Genomic DNA, 21,055 nt, shown 5'->3' with positions numbered 1-21,055 from the left:
GCAGTCAATGTAAGTTTACTCACATGCAGGTCCTTTGGATTTGCTTAGCCAACCTAGGACAGACAAAAGGAGAGTTCAGGATTATTATGGTGCTATCATGGTTTAAGCCAGCAGTTGGCTAAACATCACAAAGCTTTAATTCATTCTTCAGCCACTAGAACTCATTAAAATTTTAAAAGTTATGTGGCTTCTTGAGATCCTTATTATTCCCTTCAAGGCATTTACTTTAACACGGCCTGGGTCAGTGAGTGTAGCAGTGTGAATATTATTATCATTATATGAATAGTCTAATTCTGAACCTACCTGCATCTGCTTCCTAGCCATCTCTGCAGCTCCTCACCATGCTCTTCCATACCACTCTGCTCTTATTAAGCTCTACAAAAGGACTGGAAAGAGGAATTGCTCCTGAAAATGCTGCCCTTTCTCTCCACAAAGAAAGTCACCCTGCTTTAGGCTGACACTGCAATTCCTCCAAACCCGCACTTCCAAGAAGCATACAGGTTAGAATCAAGATCATCTGCTCATGCATGACACTTTCCACATTTCTGTCTGGCCATCCAGCGCTACAGTGTCCTTGTTTTCAGGGCCATTGAATTCATCCCTAGCAGTATAAACGCCTTCCTTTCAGCTGCACAATCAGAGACAAAGGAAAGCTCTGCTTCGCAGAGATTCCCAGAGAATAGGAACAAGTCTGGATCTGCTCAATGAGCAGAGAGCGCTCTAACAAGCTGCTCTGTGCAATGCAAACAAATAGCAGCAGTGTCCAAGAGCTTCTGTGCAGAATAACCTTGGCACTGAAACAACCTGAGAACAGCAAGCGGCAGATTGGCTGCATTTGTGTCACAGACAACACACAGGAATGAAGTCGTTTCAGTTTATTCAAGCTCAATTTATCACTTTAATGGCAATCCTAAAAATTAAAGAGCATTTTGCACGTGCAGTCAACAAAAATTAGACTGTGTCTAAATCTAAATGGACTTAGATTCACCGAGCCTGCATTACTATTCATTTTTAAAGGTTAATATTTACACTCTCTCCTTTATGGATATTGACATTTGCTTAATTCGGGATGTTTAATACTTTTACCACCACAGTTACTTGCATTTCCCAGGATCAGGTGATGCTATTAACAATAATGAAAGGCCCGACCTGTTTTGATAGGTTTCTGACAGAGCCAGTCATGAATCCAAGAGAGATTACACATTTGGAACATAAATCATAGGAAGCTTTCAGAGTATTTTAAAGACTACATGTTAAAATTTAATGAACAACTTAATCTGATCCACTGTCATTCTTCCAAAAATAGCCTGGCCAGGCAGGAGGACCATTGTGAATGAGATATAAATACAAGGCCTTGAGGGACAGAGATGGGAGGGAGAGAGGGTAAAATTACAGAAGTCACAGCAACAAAGAAAAAATAGGGAAGCATTATCTGTGGAAATGCAGATAAAAAGGTTGTCACTGCTCTTCTCCAATGCTTCAAAAACTCCCCATCTCTATCTACTAAGCATCCTAGCTATTAGCTACATTCCAGTTGAACCCTCAAAGAAACAGAAAAGACAGGAGAAGAACTAAGCTTCAGTATTACTGAGGAGCTTTCCAAGTCTCCTTGCTTGCTCATTCCTTCATTATTTCCCACAACTAATCTTGGAGAATTTGCCAGACAAGAAAAAACACTGCAACAGTGATAAAGCTCAAAAAATATTCCTGAGCAGCACTCAAGTTTCCATAAATCCTCCTCTTCAGACACAGCTTCACTGCTTGCCTATTACCAAATGCTGCATTTGTTTTGTGTTAAAATATGTGCAGTGGTTATTTTCATATACATGCATATCTTCCCGTGAAGAGGGAAGAGTTTTCCCAAATTCTGCAGTATGTTTAGTGACTAAGCAACTTACATTCATCTCATGGCACTTGAGGATATTTGGATAGATTGCTTGAGACAAAGTGCTGAGGATTTTTCTTAAAAATCCATGCATAAATAAAACCGATTTATTACCAGAGGACAGAGCAGATGCTTGCTGACTGAAAATGAGTCTGCTCTCTGCATTAACCACATGGCAAAGAGAACATTTTCCTGCCCAGATCATGAATATGTCTCTAAGCTTCCTGGAACTTAAGCAATAGAATTTCTAAGCAGCAAAATGACTGCAATACAATATACCTCAGATGGTTTTATACATACGAATCACAAGCTCTGCTTTCTTACTCAGGGCTGAGCCAGGCATTGTCTCCATGCTTGTCTTTTTATGAGAACATTCTTCAGCTTTTATAGCAATTTTGAGCTTGTCACACTGGCTCCACATTCAAGATAAGCATTACCACCACGAGATTTAATACAGTCTCCTGCTCCACGTTAACATCGTTTTGCTCTGCTTGCTCTGAATGACTTTGCTCTGCAAAGTAATAAAGTGAGGATGGCAAGGGGGTTGGGGCAGCAAGAGGAGGGAAAGCTGATTTTCCAAGCGCCTCGCCAGTACTCTTTGTTTCTCCATCTGGCTGTCTGCTCTCAGCTGACTTGCTCATTAATGTTACTCATGGCTGGCACGCTGCTGCAGGTGCAGCTCCTCGGGCCCATGACGCATCACTGAGCACCCCCATCCCTCCCAGCAATTGCCTTTTGGGTTGCTGCATCCCTGTCTCAGTAAAACTGTACATGGAAGTGCTCCTCAGCAAGCCCTTCCCCAAGATTTCTTCCCCTGCATGTCTTGCCCTCTGCTATGCTCCTGGCTCCCCTCTGTTTTCTCACTTCCCCTGCAGGAAGTGGTTCCTGCCTAACCACTATAATCCTGTTTAGCTGATGAACTGCCTTGATCAGTTCACCACAGCTGGTTTCAGATCCTGAAGCAAAAAGAACACAGAAAGGGAAACACAATGCAGAATCACTCTTGGGTCTTCTGGCATGCCTAGCTAGTGTTTTTGTAATGTGATTGGATGTCTCAAAAATTATATTAAAAAGGATTGCCAGCATTGTGGCAGCTTTTCCCCGTCCAGCAGTCTGTGCAGCGCAAGGCATTTGCATACTTATTGCAGTCTCAGCTGAAGGTGCTGCAGTGCCTAATGGGGGTTTCAAATGGCATATCTGACAGGCCTACATCTGAAATGAGGCAGTGACACTATCACCAACAACAGCAAGGCTAGAAAAAAAACCATGGATACCCCAGATCCAAAAATATCTTGTCCCTTTCTCACTATCACTAACTATTCATGACAATTTATCATGCTCTTAAGGGTGTCTTCCCCACCCCCTCATTACCTACAAGGCCAAAATCAGGTCAGGAAGACATATAATCCTGAGATATCTGATTTCAGTAGTCTCTCCTTTCCAACTCAAAGAGCCAGGAATAGTAAAAGGAAATCAACTCCTCCTCCAGAAGTTTACAGCACCAGCAGACTTCCATACAGGATCACCTCAGCTTTGACAGCATTTGGCAGCTAATGTTTATTCTGCTGAGGAATGTTGGTCACATGACATTCTCAGGTGCCATGATATGTCAAATAAATAGAACTTTTTAGAGTTATGTCAAGAACCGAGGTTTTCTTTACATAGACAAGCTAATGCTCTACATTACAACAGCTGCTCAAGTCAAATCTGTATTTTTGGGATTAACTCCTTCAAATCTCTTGCAAAAGCAAACAAGGTTCCTCCTTCCATCTCATGCCTCCTATGACCAGACATCTCTCTACAGACAAAAACTAGATCGTGGCTGGTCTGAAAAGACGACATATTTCAGGGTATCCTGGGTAACCAAGCACATACTTCACATCACATACAACCTTCTGAGTATCCAGTACATTTCCTTCCTCCACTCATTTCTAAGAGGCAGATCTCCCATCTCTGATGACATTTTTCATATCATCCCATTCCATTGCTTTTTACATTATTCACAACACTCATCCATCTGAGAAACATCAAAAGATGAGGGGAGATGGAAAACTTAAGCTGAAAAGAGGATCCAATAGAAGGGCAGAAGTAGCAGTGTTAACTGGTCAGAAGATAGCATACAAGCAACCACTGAACAGATTCACCAGCTGTGCAAAAGAGCTGGACACAATCTCTGCTTCCACCCCTTCACATGAGCAGTTGCTTCAAGGCACACAGATAACACTGCTTAACACAAGAATCTCACTCAACCAAACCAGGGTCCATGCTCTTGAGATGCCCCAAGTGTCCCCAGCTGCAGTGAAGAGATGAGAATGGAGGGGAAAAAAACCCATGGGAATCAAAAGTACAGGATGAAGAACAAGCACTTATTTACTAATATGCAAGACTCATTCAGTTCAGACACTTCTGCTCTGCTCAACAAGCAGCGATGGAATTTTTCCTGTGAGTACTGAAGATGTGTACAAATACATCAACCATAACCAGTTTTCACCTAAAAATATACAGCCACTCCCTGATATACCTCCCCCTCCCTGCAGCTTATATAAAGGTTTCACTTACCTGTGGACTGTGCTTCCAAGATAAAGGAACCAAAGATAACTAGCAGACGAAATAACCCATGGCCAGTCAAGGCAAGCGATGATCCTGTGTTGCTCTTTGATGCTACCATTCCATGGCACATCTTTCACCCACCAAGGTTTCTTTTTAAAAAAATTCTTAAAGATCTGGTTGATCAGGAGCACCTTGGTCTAAAAAAAACAGACAAAGCAAGAAAAAATGTTGAGCCAAACACCTACAACATCTGGAGAGGGAGAAGGAAAAGTTAGAAATAAAGAGAAATCTTTTTACATGTTCTAGCACTTAGGAACCTTACTAAGTATTCACAGTTCTCAAGGTAACAGGAGCAGAAAAAGCAATCTTCTACACAGGAAAGACTACAAGGAGCTGTATTAGAGAGAGACCATAACTTTTCACTCACTGATGTTTCAAATGTGAAGACTGCCTAGCTTACAATTAATTTTAGCTTTTCTTTTCAAGCCAGCCCCAGAGGACATAGCATCTGGAGGATTTGTTTCAAAAATTCTTCAAGAGAGCCAGTTTTCCTCCACTCCCACTACTTTTCAGAGGGTCTCTGAGACACAGCAGACTGTAGGATAAATCAATCAAATGCTCCTGCAACCACCTGGAGAGGCACAGCAATGCTGACAGGCAGCCAGCAGGTAAACACACGCTTGTGAGGAGGAATGTAAAACAACTTGCAAACCTCAGGTATAATGATGTGACAGGACAGAGTACAGCAATTAAAACTGCAGGATGTGACACTGCTCATACCTGAGGACTGAGGGATTCACCCACAGCCTATGAGGCACTGTCACAGCCAAAACAGCCTTGTACACAAATACACAAAGCACAGCTGGGAAACAGAGAAAGCACAAAGCTGAGTCCTTACTTTTAATGAAGACCCAGCAGAACACATTTTACCAACCTACTGTAGTTTTAACCTGCAAGGCTTCTAATGGTCAAATGATCAACCAACCAAAAAACACCCTGGAAAAACAGATCAGCCAACAAAATAAAAACAACCAAAAAAACCCCACATGGAAACACATTTCAATACTTGCATCCTGCTATTCAATACACATCTGAAGCTCTCAGGTGAAAACAAGTTTGCCAAAACTAATGGTTTTTACACCTGACAACAGGAATACTTTTAATACTGAGGAAAACCCCATTCAACCACAGCTTCTTCACTTAAATGAATATGCAGACTGAAGGAAGATTAGGTTTTTTATTTGGCCAAGTTTCCCAAGGAAATTCAAAACTGCTGGAAAATCTTAAAGAGATCTGAGAAGTGCAGCGGTGTTGTACTCTTTTTGTACCTTGTGAGGACAAACAGGACATCTGGGTTATCACTCCTACTACTGGGGAAGGCAGAACCTTCAGATCCTTAAGTACTTCCAAGATTAAAGCAATACACCAGCACGGACTAGAGAAACACATGACTCAGGCTCAACTCACATTTCCAATTATTCAGTAGATGCATTATGGGAAGGAATATGTAGATTTGTCAATAAACCTGGTAGCCATTCTAGTGAAAAGAGGATTTTTCCCTTAGTTCCATGTCACTACTATGCTTATACTTCACAAAAGGGCTATCTTTAAAATTTGGATCTTTCTTTTTGGATCTCTCTCAAAGAAAAATTCTTTGTCTGCATACACCCTGCCTTGAAATGTCATTTCAAGATGACAAAGTGTCAAGTGTATTGGAGCTGCTGCTACAATAAACTCTGTGTCTACCCCTTTTGTTTCTTGCTTCATTTGGAGGGAGAGGAGTGAATCTACATCACTATGTCTGTAGCACAGCCTATAGATTTCTCATGTATTCCATGAATAAGGAGCCAATGCTTGTTCAGCAAACTTCCACCATGCAGAACGGAATAAGGATACTTTCACTTACCTGCTAGAATACCTTCAAAAGCAATTGGACCACGGAATGAAAAAAAAAATACTCCAATGTGAAGAAAGCTAGGCCGGTTAATCTGTATATCTGCCCTGTCCTCTCAAGTCAGACCTCCTGCATGGCATCTAAGTTCATATTCAGTCAGAAGAGGCCAGCCTATCCTTCAGGCGAACAGATGACTGCTCTCCTCCAAGAGTCACTGCTCTACACAGAATTACAGCTCTGAAAAAGCCGTGCATACTCTTCAACAAATGCCCTTCTGATTAGTCCAAGAAAGCTCTGTCCTCCTTATTCCAACTGAATGAAGCCTCATTAGTATAAGAACCTCTGAAAGTATTGCCACAGTATTTTTTAAAGGTAGCCGTCCCTGCCCTTGGAACAATGCATTTCAGGTGACATAGTAGCAGCCAGGAGAGGTAGGAAGAGGGCATGCAATGATCACAAAATTTGCTGAGCCAGCACCTGAGGTGTGCTACCTTTCCCCAGAGAATTTTCCTCCCCCAAGAATGCACCTAGACATCAGCAGTCCAGTTCTGGTCTCTGAACAGCAAACAAGTTAGAAATATCTAAAACAAGAATATCTTCAGAGGGAATAATTTATTGCTTATTCTTGATTCACTAACAGATTTGCTCCAAAGTACAGCACTGTTTCTCTCCTTTCTTTTAAAATCAGACATGGTTTCCACACCTCTTTTTAGCTGCCAAGTCACTCGAATCCCAGGTTACCACATATCCTGTCTATTGCAGGCCCGGGGCTGCCACTCCAGGAATGCTGTAAATTGATGCTGCTACAGAAACATCCCACTAAGCTGATCTAGTTTAGTGTGGATTTGAAGGAGACACAAGGGTAGCCAGCCCATTCAGGGGGTGCCAGCATAGACAAACCCCTCAGGATTGTTAAGCGACATGGGGTACAGGTATTGCTTGCGTGGATCCTCCCTTTGGGCTTCAGCCAAGTTACAAAACTTGTTCCCAGCCTTAACTGTTCCTGGGCAAAATTAGAAGAGAGAGGTTCTGACTAGATAAGAAACTATCCCTTTTTCCCAGAGGAGAGCTGATTTTAAGGCTATTTAGACAGACGTTCAATTCTCTGAAGAGTGACTGTTGTTTTAGCGTAATCCTTACACCTACAGCTCAGGGAGAAGCAGCTTTTATAAGAACTCCTCAAACCTCCACTGCCTGAAGTTAGCTGGAGTGCAGTGTAGATCACACACATTTGTCAGACATACTCCCAGGGGCGCAGCTTAACAATTCAGGGGTTTGGGAGAATCAAAGCGTACACAAAGCACTAAGGAACAGGCTGGTTTCTTTAATGGATACTAAGAACAGTAAGGCAGCAGCTGACAGTGGCACAAATATGAAGAGCAAGGACATTTCATGCCACAGCCTAGGCTGAAGGGTTATGTAAGGATTAAGTTTAAACAAAGATGTTTACAACGATAATATTCAGTACAGCCAGCAGTGCCCATAAACACAGTAAGGAGTGGAGGAGATTTTTCTCTGTTGAAAGTATATCAGTCAATAAAGGTGGAAGATTTTTTGCTTTCTTTATAATGTGAACCTTGAAAAACACCTACTAAATATGGATAAGACAATAAGCCATCCTCTATATCTATAAAGTCAATAGTCACACACCCTCTTAGGTGTGTGCTATGAACAAGTGAAGAAGTGCCCATTGCTCCCAGCTTAGGGACATCTCCAGCTCTTTCTTCAAGTCTTGGCATCAAGCAAGCTTCCCAGTGATGCTTCAGCAAGAGTCCCCCTGGTAGCATGGCCAGCCTTGCCTGCACAGAGAACAGTAGTTTGCTTCTATGCGAAGTCCTCGAGCCATAGACATCAACTCCCACTGAAACCATGCGGGCCAGAATCCCTGCTTGCTCTTACACCACCAGCAGCCCTTTCCAAAGATGACACATATATATTGCAGGAGCTCTCTTTAAGATAAGCTCTCTGGGGACTTTTGCCATTTATCTTCCAGACCTTCAGAAGCTGCCAACTCATACCCCTTGATCCAAGATCCCTTTTTAAGTATGTGTAAATTTTCACAGGATTATAACTTAATTTTCTTATTTTTCTTAATTTTGTCACAGAAGGACTCCTAGGTCCACAGAGAAAAGCATTCTTTGGAAGGTCATATGCTCAGGACACGCTCTGGACAACCAGAGACTGGACAGTCTGAAGCTCTCTAGTTGCTCAAAATGCCTGGCACAGTTATGTCCTCTGTCACTGTTGCTGGAAAACAGGTCTTCAACCTGAATTCTTCAAAGTTTATTTAGGGAAGTGTTCAGAATGTTTGGAATGCTACTGGCTTGCTTTTAAATACCATACTTGAAACTTAACAAAAGAAAATTAGCTACCCTCATGCATGTAAGAAATCTCGATTTTATCCACATGATTTCCCCCTCAAAGAATAATACTCAGACATTGTTTGCTAACTCTTGAATGCACACAGCAAAGATCTTAGCAGTGGCATGAGTGATGGGTGTGCACAGCACAGCTTTTGAAAAGCTAAGCACAAGTGTTGTTCTTGCCTCACGGCCACACTGCAAGTGGAATCTAACGTAAGCAGTGTGGTTTAGAGGATTTAACCTTCACCCTTAGTTACTTGTTTTGTTCTATCCTTATTTTGCCTGCTTTTAAAGAGCAGTTAAGCTTTAAAGCAAAAAAAAGGTCATCCTCTTGGCTGCTAAATAAAAAATACAGAAAAATCAAGTCCAAGCGACAGCAGAGGAAAGAAATCCTTCATTCCACTTACTTTCTGTGGTTAAACCAGTTTAGTTGAAAGCTTTTAAAAACAGAATTGTGTTTTTAATATTTAGGAATAGCATCACAATTCAATTACACTGTTCAGTTTAAGTTAGGGACAAAGGAAAAAACCAAAGCCTTTGAAGTTACCTGTAGGTAGTTCAAATGATAATCTGATTTTTCAGCACAGCCAACTCTCAATTATTCAGGATAATCAGAAAAAGTGGAAGAGGAAAGGAGGAAATATGAAAAGCCAAACAACCTGTAACACTCCTCCTGTCCAGTAACCAGATGATGTGTTTGGTAGCTTCATTTTACACCATCATATTTGAATTATAAAAAGGCAGGTTTCTGCATAGCACAGTCACAGCATAAAGCAGACAGGCAAATTGCACATATTCCCTGCTATAAAGAAGAACCACTAGGAAAGACCATGCTCATTCTGGACGTTGGAATCAGCACACACCCTACTGCAAACAACCCCACTGCTGAAGTGGAATCTGAATAGTTGGATTTCCTTCCTCATTCCCCAACTGCACCGAGGGTTTGGCCTATGACCTTAAAATCTGGCTGTTTCTTTCATATAATTGTTTCAATTTAGCTTTTACATGCGCTCTCCCACAAAGGTTTCTAGAACATTTCTTTTGAATTTTAAAATGTTAAATTAAAAAAAAATCCCAACAAACTAAACTAACAATTGGTGATGCACAGCTTCCATTTTCAAGAGAGAGCATTGGAGTTTGCACAGAAAGAAGCCTGCTGGACAGGGTAAACTCTGAAATTCCATTTTAATCTCTGATAAATTGCATGTACCTAACTCTCCACAGACTCACTAAGGCACACCCAAGCTTTAAGCCAGGGAACTGGATTTTTCACTACTGGATAATTAGTGCCTTACAACTGATAAAGTCACACCAATATTCCTACCTCAAGTGAATAAACCTGCAAGATTCACCAATTTGCACAGCCTACTGCCCAGCTTGCTCCTTTCTACCCTTCCTGTCACAGGCTAAAGTACTTTTGGCACCTAGATCATTCTTTTGTACCCCTCCCTTGTTTGCCTCCTTATCTCACTTGATGCTCCTCCAACCATCCTGAGTCCAGCATATTTTCCTGTGGGCTGATTGCAAGGAGCACTTCCTCCAGCTACTCCCCTTCCATGGTGGGTGCAAGCCTTTGTGTACCAGCTTCCTCCCTGCTGCAGCCCAAAGAAAGGACAGCAGCTTCAAAGGTACTCCTGCGGGGACCAAACAAGCTTCAACTCCAACAATCCTTTTAAAGGTAAGCAACAAGGAAGGAACAGACTTTCCAAGGTGTGGGCCTCCAAAGAAGAGGTGCAAGGTTGCCAAGGGGAAAAGAGGTGGTATTCAGTACCTTCCACTGTCCATTGCATGATGGAAATGCTCAAGTCACTGTGGATTAACAACTGCCAAGTATGGGTCCGTTTTCATTCTTACAAACAGCGCTCATACTTTTAGAAACAGAATCAGAAACAAACTACTAGAAACAGTCTCAGTATTGTGTGATCCTTCCCCATTTCCTCGTACTGTGGTTATCATGACATGTTTGACACATTCACAGAAGATTCAAATTGTATTACTTAAAAAAAAAATTAAAAAAAATCCAAGTTTCCTTGCTTTGGGAGGCCCAAGACAAAGCCCTGAATATCATTAGCTCCCCAGATTTTAAAATGTTTTCTTTAAAGTCAGAAAAATTTTCCAGTGAAATTCTGTGTTTTACTTGGCAAGAGGAAGATAAGAGATCAAAATCCATTGTCCTTCCAAATAAGGAAGAAGTTAGTTATGGGCAGGCTGTGAACTTCCAGGAACCAGTAAGAAGAAAAACAGAGCTGTGGAGGAGCAGTGGAAGAGTTAGGTTAATGCACACAACTCCAACGCACTGCAGATTTCTGCACATTACAAAAATGCTTATAGCAGTGGGATCATGTCAACAGTGAATGAAAAGTTATTTCTTAAAAAAGTGCTGGTTCTGCTTTAAAGAATTATTTTTTTAAACATACTGTCATCTATGCAATCTACGGGAGGAACTAGAGACTGGGGGATTGTGGAAAACAAATATCTCACAATTTGTCTCAGCTTTGGTTTTGGGTGATTTTTTTGTTGTTTGTGGGTTTTTTGAAAATGTCTTTATTTGGAAAAGTATTCCCTTTAGAAACCATTGTTTCAGCATTTTTTCCCCTGCCGCACTGCATCAGAAAAGCTAGGTTTCATACTTTCAGCTTTAATCAGTACAACAGCACATTTACAGAGGACCATATGCACAAAATGTTCCAGAATGCCTTCCAAAAATAATAAGTCCTAAAAAAGAAAACTCACAGTAAACTGGAATGGCTTCAGGGAAGGAGAATAAAGAAAATCCGTGCAAAGGAAGAACTTCTTGTAACCATGTCCAAGCTTGAAATGTTACTTTCAGTAACAGGGTTGACAAAGAAGCACTGGATTGCTAAAGTCACTTGTATATCCAGGATGTTATTCTCATTTATGCAGCTATCTTAATCTCTTTCAGAGAATGAATGCCTGTGTACAGTAAAGGCTTATTTTATAATCTCTTACTACTAGAATATGCCTCTCCTTATCCTGACCATTTCTTGTGCTTTCATTTCAACTAATGAGGCTAAAAGCATCAGTCTGCTATACATGCAGCTGCAATACCACCAGGTTGCACAGCCACTTGAGAGAACATCCATTTGGAAGTCTTTTTCCTATCAAAGTCCTCTAAATATAAACTTCAGTGAAGCAGTCTGACATTTAAGTGAGGAACTATACTAGGAGATGAAGGAAGTCTTACATTTATTCCTAAAAGCATAGCTGTGAGACACAACTCAAGTTTAAAATTATTACATTTCCCAGATATAAAAATATCCACTATACAGAAGTATCACCCACTTTCAAGGAATGGCAACAAATATTGTACAGTGCCTGTTATTTGTATTCCACCTTAAAAAGTAGGTTCTCAGCAAGAGACGTCTTGTTGTATCAGAAGATTCCAGGCTAACAAATCCCTAATGTTTCAATGTCTGTCAGCACACAGATCTTTTCAGAGATAAACATACACACACAAAAACGCTGAAAAGTAAGACTGTCCCTAAGTCCTCCAAAAATTTAATCTTCCAAGATAGATCATTGACCAAACCAAAAAAGTTTTAAATTCTGGTTTTGGCCTTAAGACTGCATTTGGGATTCTAACACAGAAGAGAATTACTTCAATAGGTCTTGATAAGGCAGGCCTTCAAAAGGTCTCAGCACTATGGCTCGGTTTTGCATCCATTAGCCCACTATTTTTCTTTACTTTTGTTTTCTAGCAGCTGCAAAGTTGCTAGATGTTTCTTACTGCTCTTCCTCCTCAGGATGCACTGTGCTAACAGCACGGATGCACTTGTACTGCCACAAACCCCTCACTGTGGCAGACATCCATCCCAGTGGCACTGGGCAGATTTTATTCCACAGTGCCACATCACTCTTGCCAGTGTACAATGAAAAAAGAAAAGATGTTGCATCCCCATTCAATCCCCTCACAATTCAGACCACAGGACAATGAGAACACTGCCTGCACACAGACTTGTTGCCGGTGTCCCCGGCAGGTCCCCAGCAGAGCACCCTCACCAGCAGCAGGCACACCCCACACAGCCTCCACCCCAACACTCTACATGAAGATTTCAGACTTCAGGCAAGTCAACATAAACTAATTTCAAAAGTCAATAGGACCAAGAGAAGAGGGGATGGGGAAAAGTAGCCCAGACAGTTTGCTTTCTTTTAAATCATCCTCACAATTACCAGAATTACTCACAGAGAAGACACATCACTATGCAGAAGACCCTCACAGCCTTTTTTCCTCTAATTAGGTTCCTTCAACAGGCTACACTTAACTTGATTTTCTTACAAGAGATCAGTTGCAATTACATTCTGATTTGAGCAGCACAAGCTAGAATAATCAAGTCAGACAGACACTCCAAGAAGGAGAGTGGCTTATTACATGTCACAAGGGGACATACACACACCATGATAAGGCCAAGTGCTCCAAGCAGAATCGTCATGATAGGTTCCCTAACAGCAGAGTACCAAATCATCATCTGAGACCTACAACCATCATACAAAGATGGTGTGTTAAAGATTTAGATTTTGTGTTAAAGATTTCCACCATCAAATTGAGGTGGGAGAGAAGCATGCCAGAAAGACGTGTAGAGAAGTAAGAGTTTGCAGAATAAAACTTTTCATAAATAAAACCGGTTTGTTGTACCTCTATAGAAGGTCAGTTTAAAGCTTCAACTTCTTCCTCACCTGACTCAGTGACATTTAGACTTTACAAAGTATGGCTAGTAGAGGAAAAAATATTTTAAAACATAAGTCACTGTTAGCTGGAACTAGGGTAGTCCAGAAGTGGGACACAGGATGCTCTGACTTGCAGCAGGAGAGGGAGCACAGCCAGTCTTCTGCACCACCCTGCAAGTGTCAGAGGGATCCCCATTCCTCCTCTCCCCAAGGAGGGGCCTCTGTCAAGCTGTTATCAAACTCAAACAAAATGTTAAGCAAAGGATCCTGAGGCAGCCGTGAGAGTAACACTGCCTGAGAGTAACTGCTCATTTAGCAGCTCTCTGCACCTTGTTCATATAGTAGGAATGGTTCCTCACCCTTTACTGACCTGCAGTCTAGTCCATCTCTTGTACATCAGCATCTCCCCTTTGCACAGCCAGCTAGGGTTGTCCCTCCACCACTTACAGGCTACCTGGGCTGAAGGATGACCCTTGCTTCTGAGTGAACAGAAACCCCCATGCTGCTGCTCCCAACTAACCTCACAGCTAAACATCCCCTTTGCAACAGTAATTAAATTTTGGGAACTTCTGGGAGAAACTGGGCCCTTGCACAAGGTCAGCTCTGGGGCCAGTGGAAGCAGCAGCTGGGGAAACACTCCCACCTCAGATTTGCTGCCAAGGCCTGAAGTGTCTGAAAGCACTCTCTGGCTTAAGCAAGCAGCCCACTATGCTGGGCCAAGAAATTGTACAGGCTTCTTGCTCCTAAAACCATTTCCATTTTCAATCCACATTGAAGTGTGGAAAAAATAATTTACTATACATAAAGATACTCTACATTGAAATCATTCCCCTAAATCATGGATCCAGCATCATGGTCCATGCAGATTAAAAGTCAGAAAGCTGGGTGAGAGTGCTCCAAAACAGCCAAATGTAACACAGGGTAGAGTTAGAAGCAGGCAAATGAAATCAAAGCCAAAAGAGAGAGGAAAGTTACACAAGGCAGAACAGCAAGAGTCAGCAAAATACTCAGCAGTAAATGTTACAGTTTTGTGCAGGGCTACAAAGTGGTGCTGCACACAAGCAAGAATCACACACATGCCTGTGCTAGGTCAGAAGGAGATACACCCAGAAGTCAGAGCATACAGGTTATTTAATCTTCTGTGTCTCACTTTGGCTGTGTTGCTAGACCACCTAGGACGCCAAAAGCACAGCTAGGCTTTGTCCAGTCTACCTCAAAACTCTAGGGAAAACCCTTCCAAAGATCATATTCCCTCCCCATACTCAAAATGTGCGAAGACAAACTCTGGATAAAGCCACAGGCAACATCTTTCCACCAGGGACAGAATGTAGAGGTAAAGCACCCTGCTATTGGCCTGAGCACTTGCTTCCCTGCCTTTCTGCCTCAGCCAAGCACACCACTCCCAGGTGCTGCCTGCCTCCTGGCTCCAGGCACAGTCCTCCACACCTGAATGGGCCAGCTGCCAGGCAAGCATCCATGAAACACAAGCAAGAAGACAGATCATGGAGTCTTTTGGATTTCTACCTTTTTTTTTTTTTACTTGTCCACCATACTTGTATTCAAAGGTCAACAGACTGGGCACATGAAAGATAACCATACATGCTGTCCCAGACACCCCCATGCCTTGCTCCTCTTGCACACACAGACCTGAAAAGTGGAAGATCCTTCCCAATTCCCTCTAAAAAGTGCATTTTAGAGCAGGAATATTTAACTCTCTACTATCTGAAGGTAAGGAATAAGTATGTCAAGCAACTAGCAGCTAAGTGAACAGTACATCCACTTGGGAAGCAGGTCACTCCATGCTTTGCTTGGGGTTTTGAGGTGTCTCCAAGTACCCTCCATGAGTACACTGAAGCTATGAAACTATTTCTCAAGAAAAAACATTCTAGTGAATGTGACCAGTGACCTCTACCCAGCCTCGTGGGAAAAGCTCAGCAACTCCAGTTTCAACTGCCTTTAAAGGAAGACTGATTCTATTATTATTTTTTTCCAGACATTTTGCAAATAAATATGAAGGTCCTGCCACAGCCAGTAAAAGCCTCAAGCAATTTCCTGTCTCTGGAAACAAGGTTCCCTCAGACTGAATAGATTAAATTAAGGTTATTAGAATTAGTATAAAGCAAGCTTGTTTAAAAGTCCCGCTCTTCATGTTTTTACCTGTAACACAGTGCTCCAAGTAGCAGGACAAAGAGATCAACTACAAGAGCTTACAGCATAACAAAATCAATATGCAAGACCCACCGAAGAGTGAGAAGGTGATTTACAATTACTTTCAACAGCATAAGATTTTCATGTTCATTTAATCTATTTTGAAATGAGTTTCTCAAAGGGTATGCACCTTTTTATACTGTACTCTTAAAACTGGATTTCTTTTCCCCATTTTGTAAATCTGATATGCGATTTAGTCTTTTGAGAGTCAGCAGCTGCCATAACCAAAGCTGTTTTCCTTTTACCTCTGCAGTTTAAGGATTTGCTGAAAAACAACTGGATAAATCCATTAACACCATCTTTCAGTGTTACTCATTTCCTTCTCCTCTAAAGCCAAACATTCTAAATAAAACCCATACAGAGATAAGTGTTAGTTTCTACAAATGCTACATGTAGAGGAATGCAAACAGCTTGACATCAGGATCAGACACTTGCTCTACAATTCTCTGGCATCTCTTGAACAGACAAGAGGAAGGAACAGAAAATAATGACACGGGTGCAACAGTTTAAAAGAAACAGAGCAACCATTTAAATTGAGGCACGCTTTACAAATAAAAAACCCTGAGTCTTGCAGAAAGCCTAAACATCAACATCAGACTGGCAATGGTCTCCAACACACAGGTTAACTGAGCTTCTTGTTCTTATCCATAAGAAAAAAATACATTATGCAGAGTTTTCAGAAAGGGTCCTTGCCAAATTGACCGAGAATATGGGGGAGGGTTGGTGGTTTTATTTTAATAATCTCACTTCTCTTCAGTATATGCAGAGTAATAACTGTTAAAATAAGACAACAAAACACCAAATGTCATCGGTAGCTCCACCTATAAGGTTCAGAGACTGTATAGCACTAATGTCACAGCAGCTATATCCAGAGGAGTTGGTGGTCTGTCACTTGAAACTATCAGGATGTCCATTGGCATCTTTTAAAAAGCCACTTGCAAGCTTCATTTTGTGCAAAGACTAGTCTCTGCATGTTTTATACACATTCTAACTCACCTAGAGCTGGTTTTCTAGGTAAGCCAAACATTGCATTTAACAGGTGTAAGCAACAGTTGGCTCTGGATAACAAAGGATCTCCATTTATCTCCTTTTGCACATCAGGGTCTGCTCCCCTCATGAAGCAGAATCATCCTTTCACATGCAGAGGGAAGTGGGGGGAGGACAAAGACAAGCCTGCATTGTGGAAAATAAATAGCTCCACTAAGGCTCCACAGGACACTCCAAGGCTCATTTTGGGGAAACCACCCTTCTTACAGCATACTACAGAGCACAATAGCTATCAGAAGCCTTTTCTCTAACACTCACATACCCTTCCCTGGTCTCTAGCAACACTGCCACAGCCTCCACCTCTAAGTCCTGCTCCTCAGAGGCACTTGAGTATAGTTTCTGGAAATCACTGCAGGGGCTGCTTCGCAGCACCCTTGAAAATGAAAAGAAATCCCAGAGAAATGCTACTGTGAGCCCTTTTGAAAGGTAGGAACAAATGGTGGTAAGGACAGAACTCAACGATGAACTTCTGAGGGACCAAGGTTAAGCTTCATCATCTCTGCCAAGAACAGCCATGCTTTATTTACTTCAAAGGCATCAACAGTCTTTACAAGCTCCTTGCAGACAAATCAAATCTGAAAAAGTTTATTATGTTTAGGCTACATTTGCTACAAAATAAGTGAAATTGGGCAGGAGTTTAAGTTCTTTGAAGAAGCAGTCCTACTAATAAATTTTTATTTCTGACCAAGGAAAACTGTTGGGTTTTGTCACTAGACCAGCAGCAAGTTTCACTCTCAGAAGTCAAGACATAAAAGGTTACTCTTCCCCAAAGGCAAAGGCCCTCAGGAGTGAGCCCTTGTAGAATTTACAGGTACAACCTCAACACTGCCATCATCAAGGGAACGCTTTTCCTTGCAAACACTGAAAGCACTTCCACCAGCAAGGAGAAATACAGAGCAGGTGACAGTCTGCAACATCAATAGTTCCAAGATGCCTGACCCAACATTTTTGCTCGCTTTTTTTTCTGGGGAAATAATCTTGACTTCCTAACTGCAGGAAGGACTCCTGATCTGACGGGAATGAAGAAATGGAGAAAAGAAAGAACTGGCCTTGTGAGAGCCATGTTATCACAGAGCACAGCAATGCTCAACACCCACTGCACATTGCCGAGAACGGGTTACAGAGCTCACCTGCAAATCAGTCAAGAGATGAGAGCATGCAGAGGGATCCCAGCTCCCTTCTACAAGTGTTCACCCAAAATGCAAAGGGTCTGAGTTAAGACCAATGATAGTAATGTGAAAGAGATTGCAATAAAAGAAAGATGTACAATCTATAGTGAGACTCTGACTTTTTAGAAGACTAAAAAAAAAGCTGAGGAGGAGATTGAAACAGGGGACATGCACATTACTGCCTCACTGTCATCAATCCTGGGAAGGTCTGGTTCCTGACATTAGCTAAGTTCAGAGTTGAAACGATTTTTTAGATATTAGGATTAACCCAAGGCCTGCAAACACCTTCATTTCAAGATGTAAAATGGAATCCTTGGCTTCTTCAGCCAAGAAAATTAATAAATCCCCATTTTTGAGACAGAATTTTTTTTCCTCCACTACTGTAAGTCAAGAAAAAGTACGAGGGGGGAAGGGTATCAGAAATGAAAGTCTTAAAGAACTTCAGAGAGGTGATTAACATAATCAACATTTCTTTTTAAAACCACACCTGAAGTGTAGGTGGCCTTGTATAGATGTTTACCAAGAGTCAAACCAGAGCCCTAGAAACCTTCTGGAAAGGTGTTGACTTACCATCAGCTGAATAATCCAATTATGTTGACTAGAGAAATGTCAGGCCTATCCCCAGCACTGCCTGGCTAAATCCCCGCACCTTCAAGTAGAGTCAGTAGACTTTAGGCAAGCCTGCTATTTCACCAGAATCAAGCTGGAGAAGACTAGTCTTTAAATAGCATAAACGTGGGCAACAAAGGCTGCAGCTACCACAGGTTTCTTCAGTCTGTTTTTCTACAGCTGAATGCTGAGACACATTTTCTGAAATACATGACAGCCACATGCTTCCTTACAGCAGGCTTGCCTTGCCTTACATGGAAAACATTTCTCGTAAGACAAAGAGGAAGCAAAGGTTAGATCAGATTTTAGTTGTGGGATCTTTTCAGGCTGTGCAATAAAAAGCCCACTGATCTCATGCTGCTTCCCCTTCTGCTGCATGCTCCTCCCCCTCATACAATGAAAGCCTCTTGGCTGAAACGTCATTTCCCATCCCCTCCCTTTAGCATGCTTTTTAACATCCTTTTTAACACCCTTTTTCCTACAAAACAGCTAGCTGTTGTGACTCGCAGCAGAAGACCCTGCAAAGGAAGAGCTGCAGACAGGAAGCCTGGGGCACATGCCAAAGGACACACTTTTGCTTTCAGACAGGTATGTGACTAGGCAAGAAAAGCCCTACACAAGCACTTCTTGCCTCATTAACACTTGCAGGTCAAAGACAAGCAGAAATCGGAGCCTACAAATCAGAGCATGCTGTGCTAGGTGCTGTATAAACACTGAACAAAAAAAAAAAAAAAACCAAAAAAAAAACCAAAAAAAAACCCAAAAAAACCCCAAACAAACAAAAAAACCCCAACAACAACAAAAAAAAACTAGACCACTGCCAAACGGATATCTAAGCTACCATCACGTGGAGAAAAACCACCTCTTTAATCTGTGCGATCACTGGTCCCAGAGATCTTAACTCTCACAGCAGGTTCTTGCTATATCACACCCAAAGAAATACAGAGCTCTACTGCAAACATGCAATAAAATCTACACCACGCCTGTTCTTAATGCTTTCTTTGTTCACTACAGTTCATTACTCACTACAGTTCAGAAGATTGAAAAGGAACAGTTCAGAAGATTGAAAAGGAAATTAAAAAGTCACTCAGATACGTGAGCTATTTCTGTCCCAAATATGCCAATAATTTGACTCAGTAGCAAGAATCAAAGAGCAAAACTTCCTGAAAACATGCTTTCCCTCAAATTCTTGTCTGTAAATATTTAACCCCCTTTATATTTTTGTAGCTACAGTTACTGACATGAGCTTGATATGTATTGATTTATAAAATTACATTTATGAAAGGACTAAAAATAAAAACTAAGACTTTCTTTGCCAATGGCTACCCTCTCCAGTTTCCAGCTCTTTTCCTTCATTTTCAAGTCTTAACACTGCCTCACCTCTGTTTCACTTCTTTCATTCCTTCCTAAGATATTTACCACACCTCCTTACCCTCTGCACACATTCTAGTTCATGCTTGGCACGCAAGAAGGAGCCTTCCCTCTCCCACAGTTCCTTGTGTGATTTCCTCAGTCGAACTCATTAACAATGTCTCCAGGACTTCCCATGATTGGAAAAAAATCGCCCTTGGGCAGACAGGAATGAGTTTGCAAGGTTTTGAGGGCAGTTACGTTGTGCATTTCGCAGAGGTGCTGTGCTCTGCAGCAGCAGCAGGGATGCAGGGAGGCTTGTGCGGGCACAGCAGCCCTGGGCAGGGCTGAGCAGGGCCCCGCTGCAGAGCTCAGCATGCAGGGGGCCCGCACACGGACAGTGGGGACTGTGCTCCTTCATGCGAGGGACTAGCACCACCCTGGACATACCTGCAAAAGGCTTCCCTAAACAACCACAAATGGGAACAAAGCAATCTCCTGCTCCAGGAAAAAGAGCAAAGTCTCCCATGCCAGATAAGCTTTCAGAAAGTGTGCAGCTTTTGTGGTAGGGAGAGCTGTTGGGGGGGCAGGGGTGGAGGAGAGATGGGAATGGGGTGTAGGGGTTTTATTTTGTAATCTTTTTTTACCTGTTCCCAGTTTAGCCATGCCTCCTCAAGAGACAGAACCTACACAAGCATAAAGCATACACCCCCTCCTTGGCTGAGATCATGAGCTGACACTGAACATATCTTTCAGAGCTTGATATTAGGCCAAAGCATTCCTGCAGCATGGAACATAGGGTGCTACAATGGCGGTGCAGGGTCAATTACTGAGAGCAGTGGGACTGAGAAACACACACATTTGCTACAAAACACCTCCAGCCATTTTGAACACTGATCTTGTCCATCAGAGTTTAAACAACCTTTTTGTTGTTTTTGCTTAAACTGTGTACATTGTGGCATCACCTCAAGGACTACAGTAACTCTATAAATACAGATGAGATTATCACCAAGAAAATCTGTCTCTTCTCAATGTCTTAAAATTTATTTAGCCTTTCCTTGCATTTTATCCCCCAGAGCAGCTGTTCCTCTTTTGATTATGGACAAAGATGAAAACACTGCTTTGTTGCATCCTTGTAACTGGGCCCAGTGGGATTCTTAGAGAACATAAGTCTGCTCCCAAACACACTTACCAGGAGGTTTCACTCTTGCGGTTTTGTCTTCTAGTAAGAGCAGTATTAAAATTTTAGAGCCATCTATAGTAACTGAACAAGTCTACAATTAATCCCACCATG

The 21,055-nt window shown here is 41.9% G+C and overlaps 2 protein-coding genes across 2 annotated transcripts in view; one reads left to right on the top strand and one right to left on the bottom strand.

Moving 5' to 3' along the window:
• Positions 1 to 21,055, bottom strand: part of SUSD6 (sushi domain containing 6) — a 73,119-nt gene that overhangs the window by 42,797 nt on the left and 9,267 nt on the right. The window contains exons 2-3 of the mRNA XM_005417537.3: positions 4,445 to 4,632; positions 24 to 53 (exon numbers count right to left, since the gene is read on the bottom strand). Of these exons, the coding sequence (XP_005417594.1) occupies positions 24 to 53; positions 4,445 to 4,565 (151 nt within the window). The 5' untranslated portion in view covers positions 4,566 to 4,632. The remainder of the gene's footprint in view (positions 1 to 23; positions 54 to 4,444; positions 4,633 to 21,055) is intronic.
• Positions 7,251 to 21,055, top strand: part of CCDC177 (coiled-coil domain containing 177) — a 48,416-nt gene continuing 34,611 nt past the window's right edge. The window contains exon 1 of the mRNA XM_005417650.2: positions 7,251 to 7,261. Coding sequence (XP_005417707.1) covers positions 7,251 to 7,261 — 11 coding nt within the window. The remainder of the gene's footprint in view (positions 7,262 to 21,055) is intronic.

This window comes from Geospiza fortis, unplaced genomic scaffold (genome assembly GCF_000277835.1).
Source record: "Geospiza fortis unplaced genomic scaffold, GeoFor_1.0 scaffold54, whole genome shotgun sequence".
Classification (NCBI taxonomy): Eukaryota; Metazoa; Chordata; class Aves; order Passeriformes; family Thraupidae; genus Geospiza; species Geospiza fortis.
The sequence above is the reverse complement of the archived record's forward strand: the minus strand, read 5'-3'. Positions and strand labels throughout refer to the sequence as shown.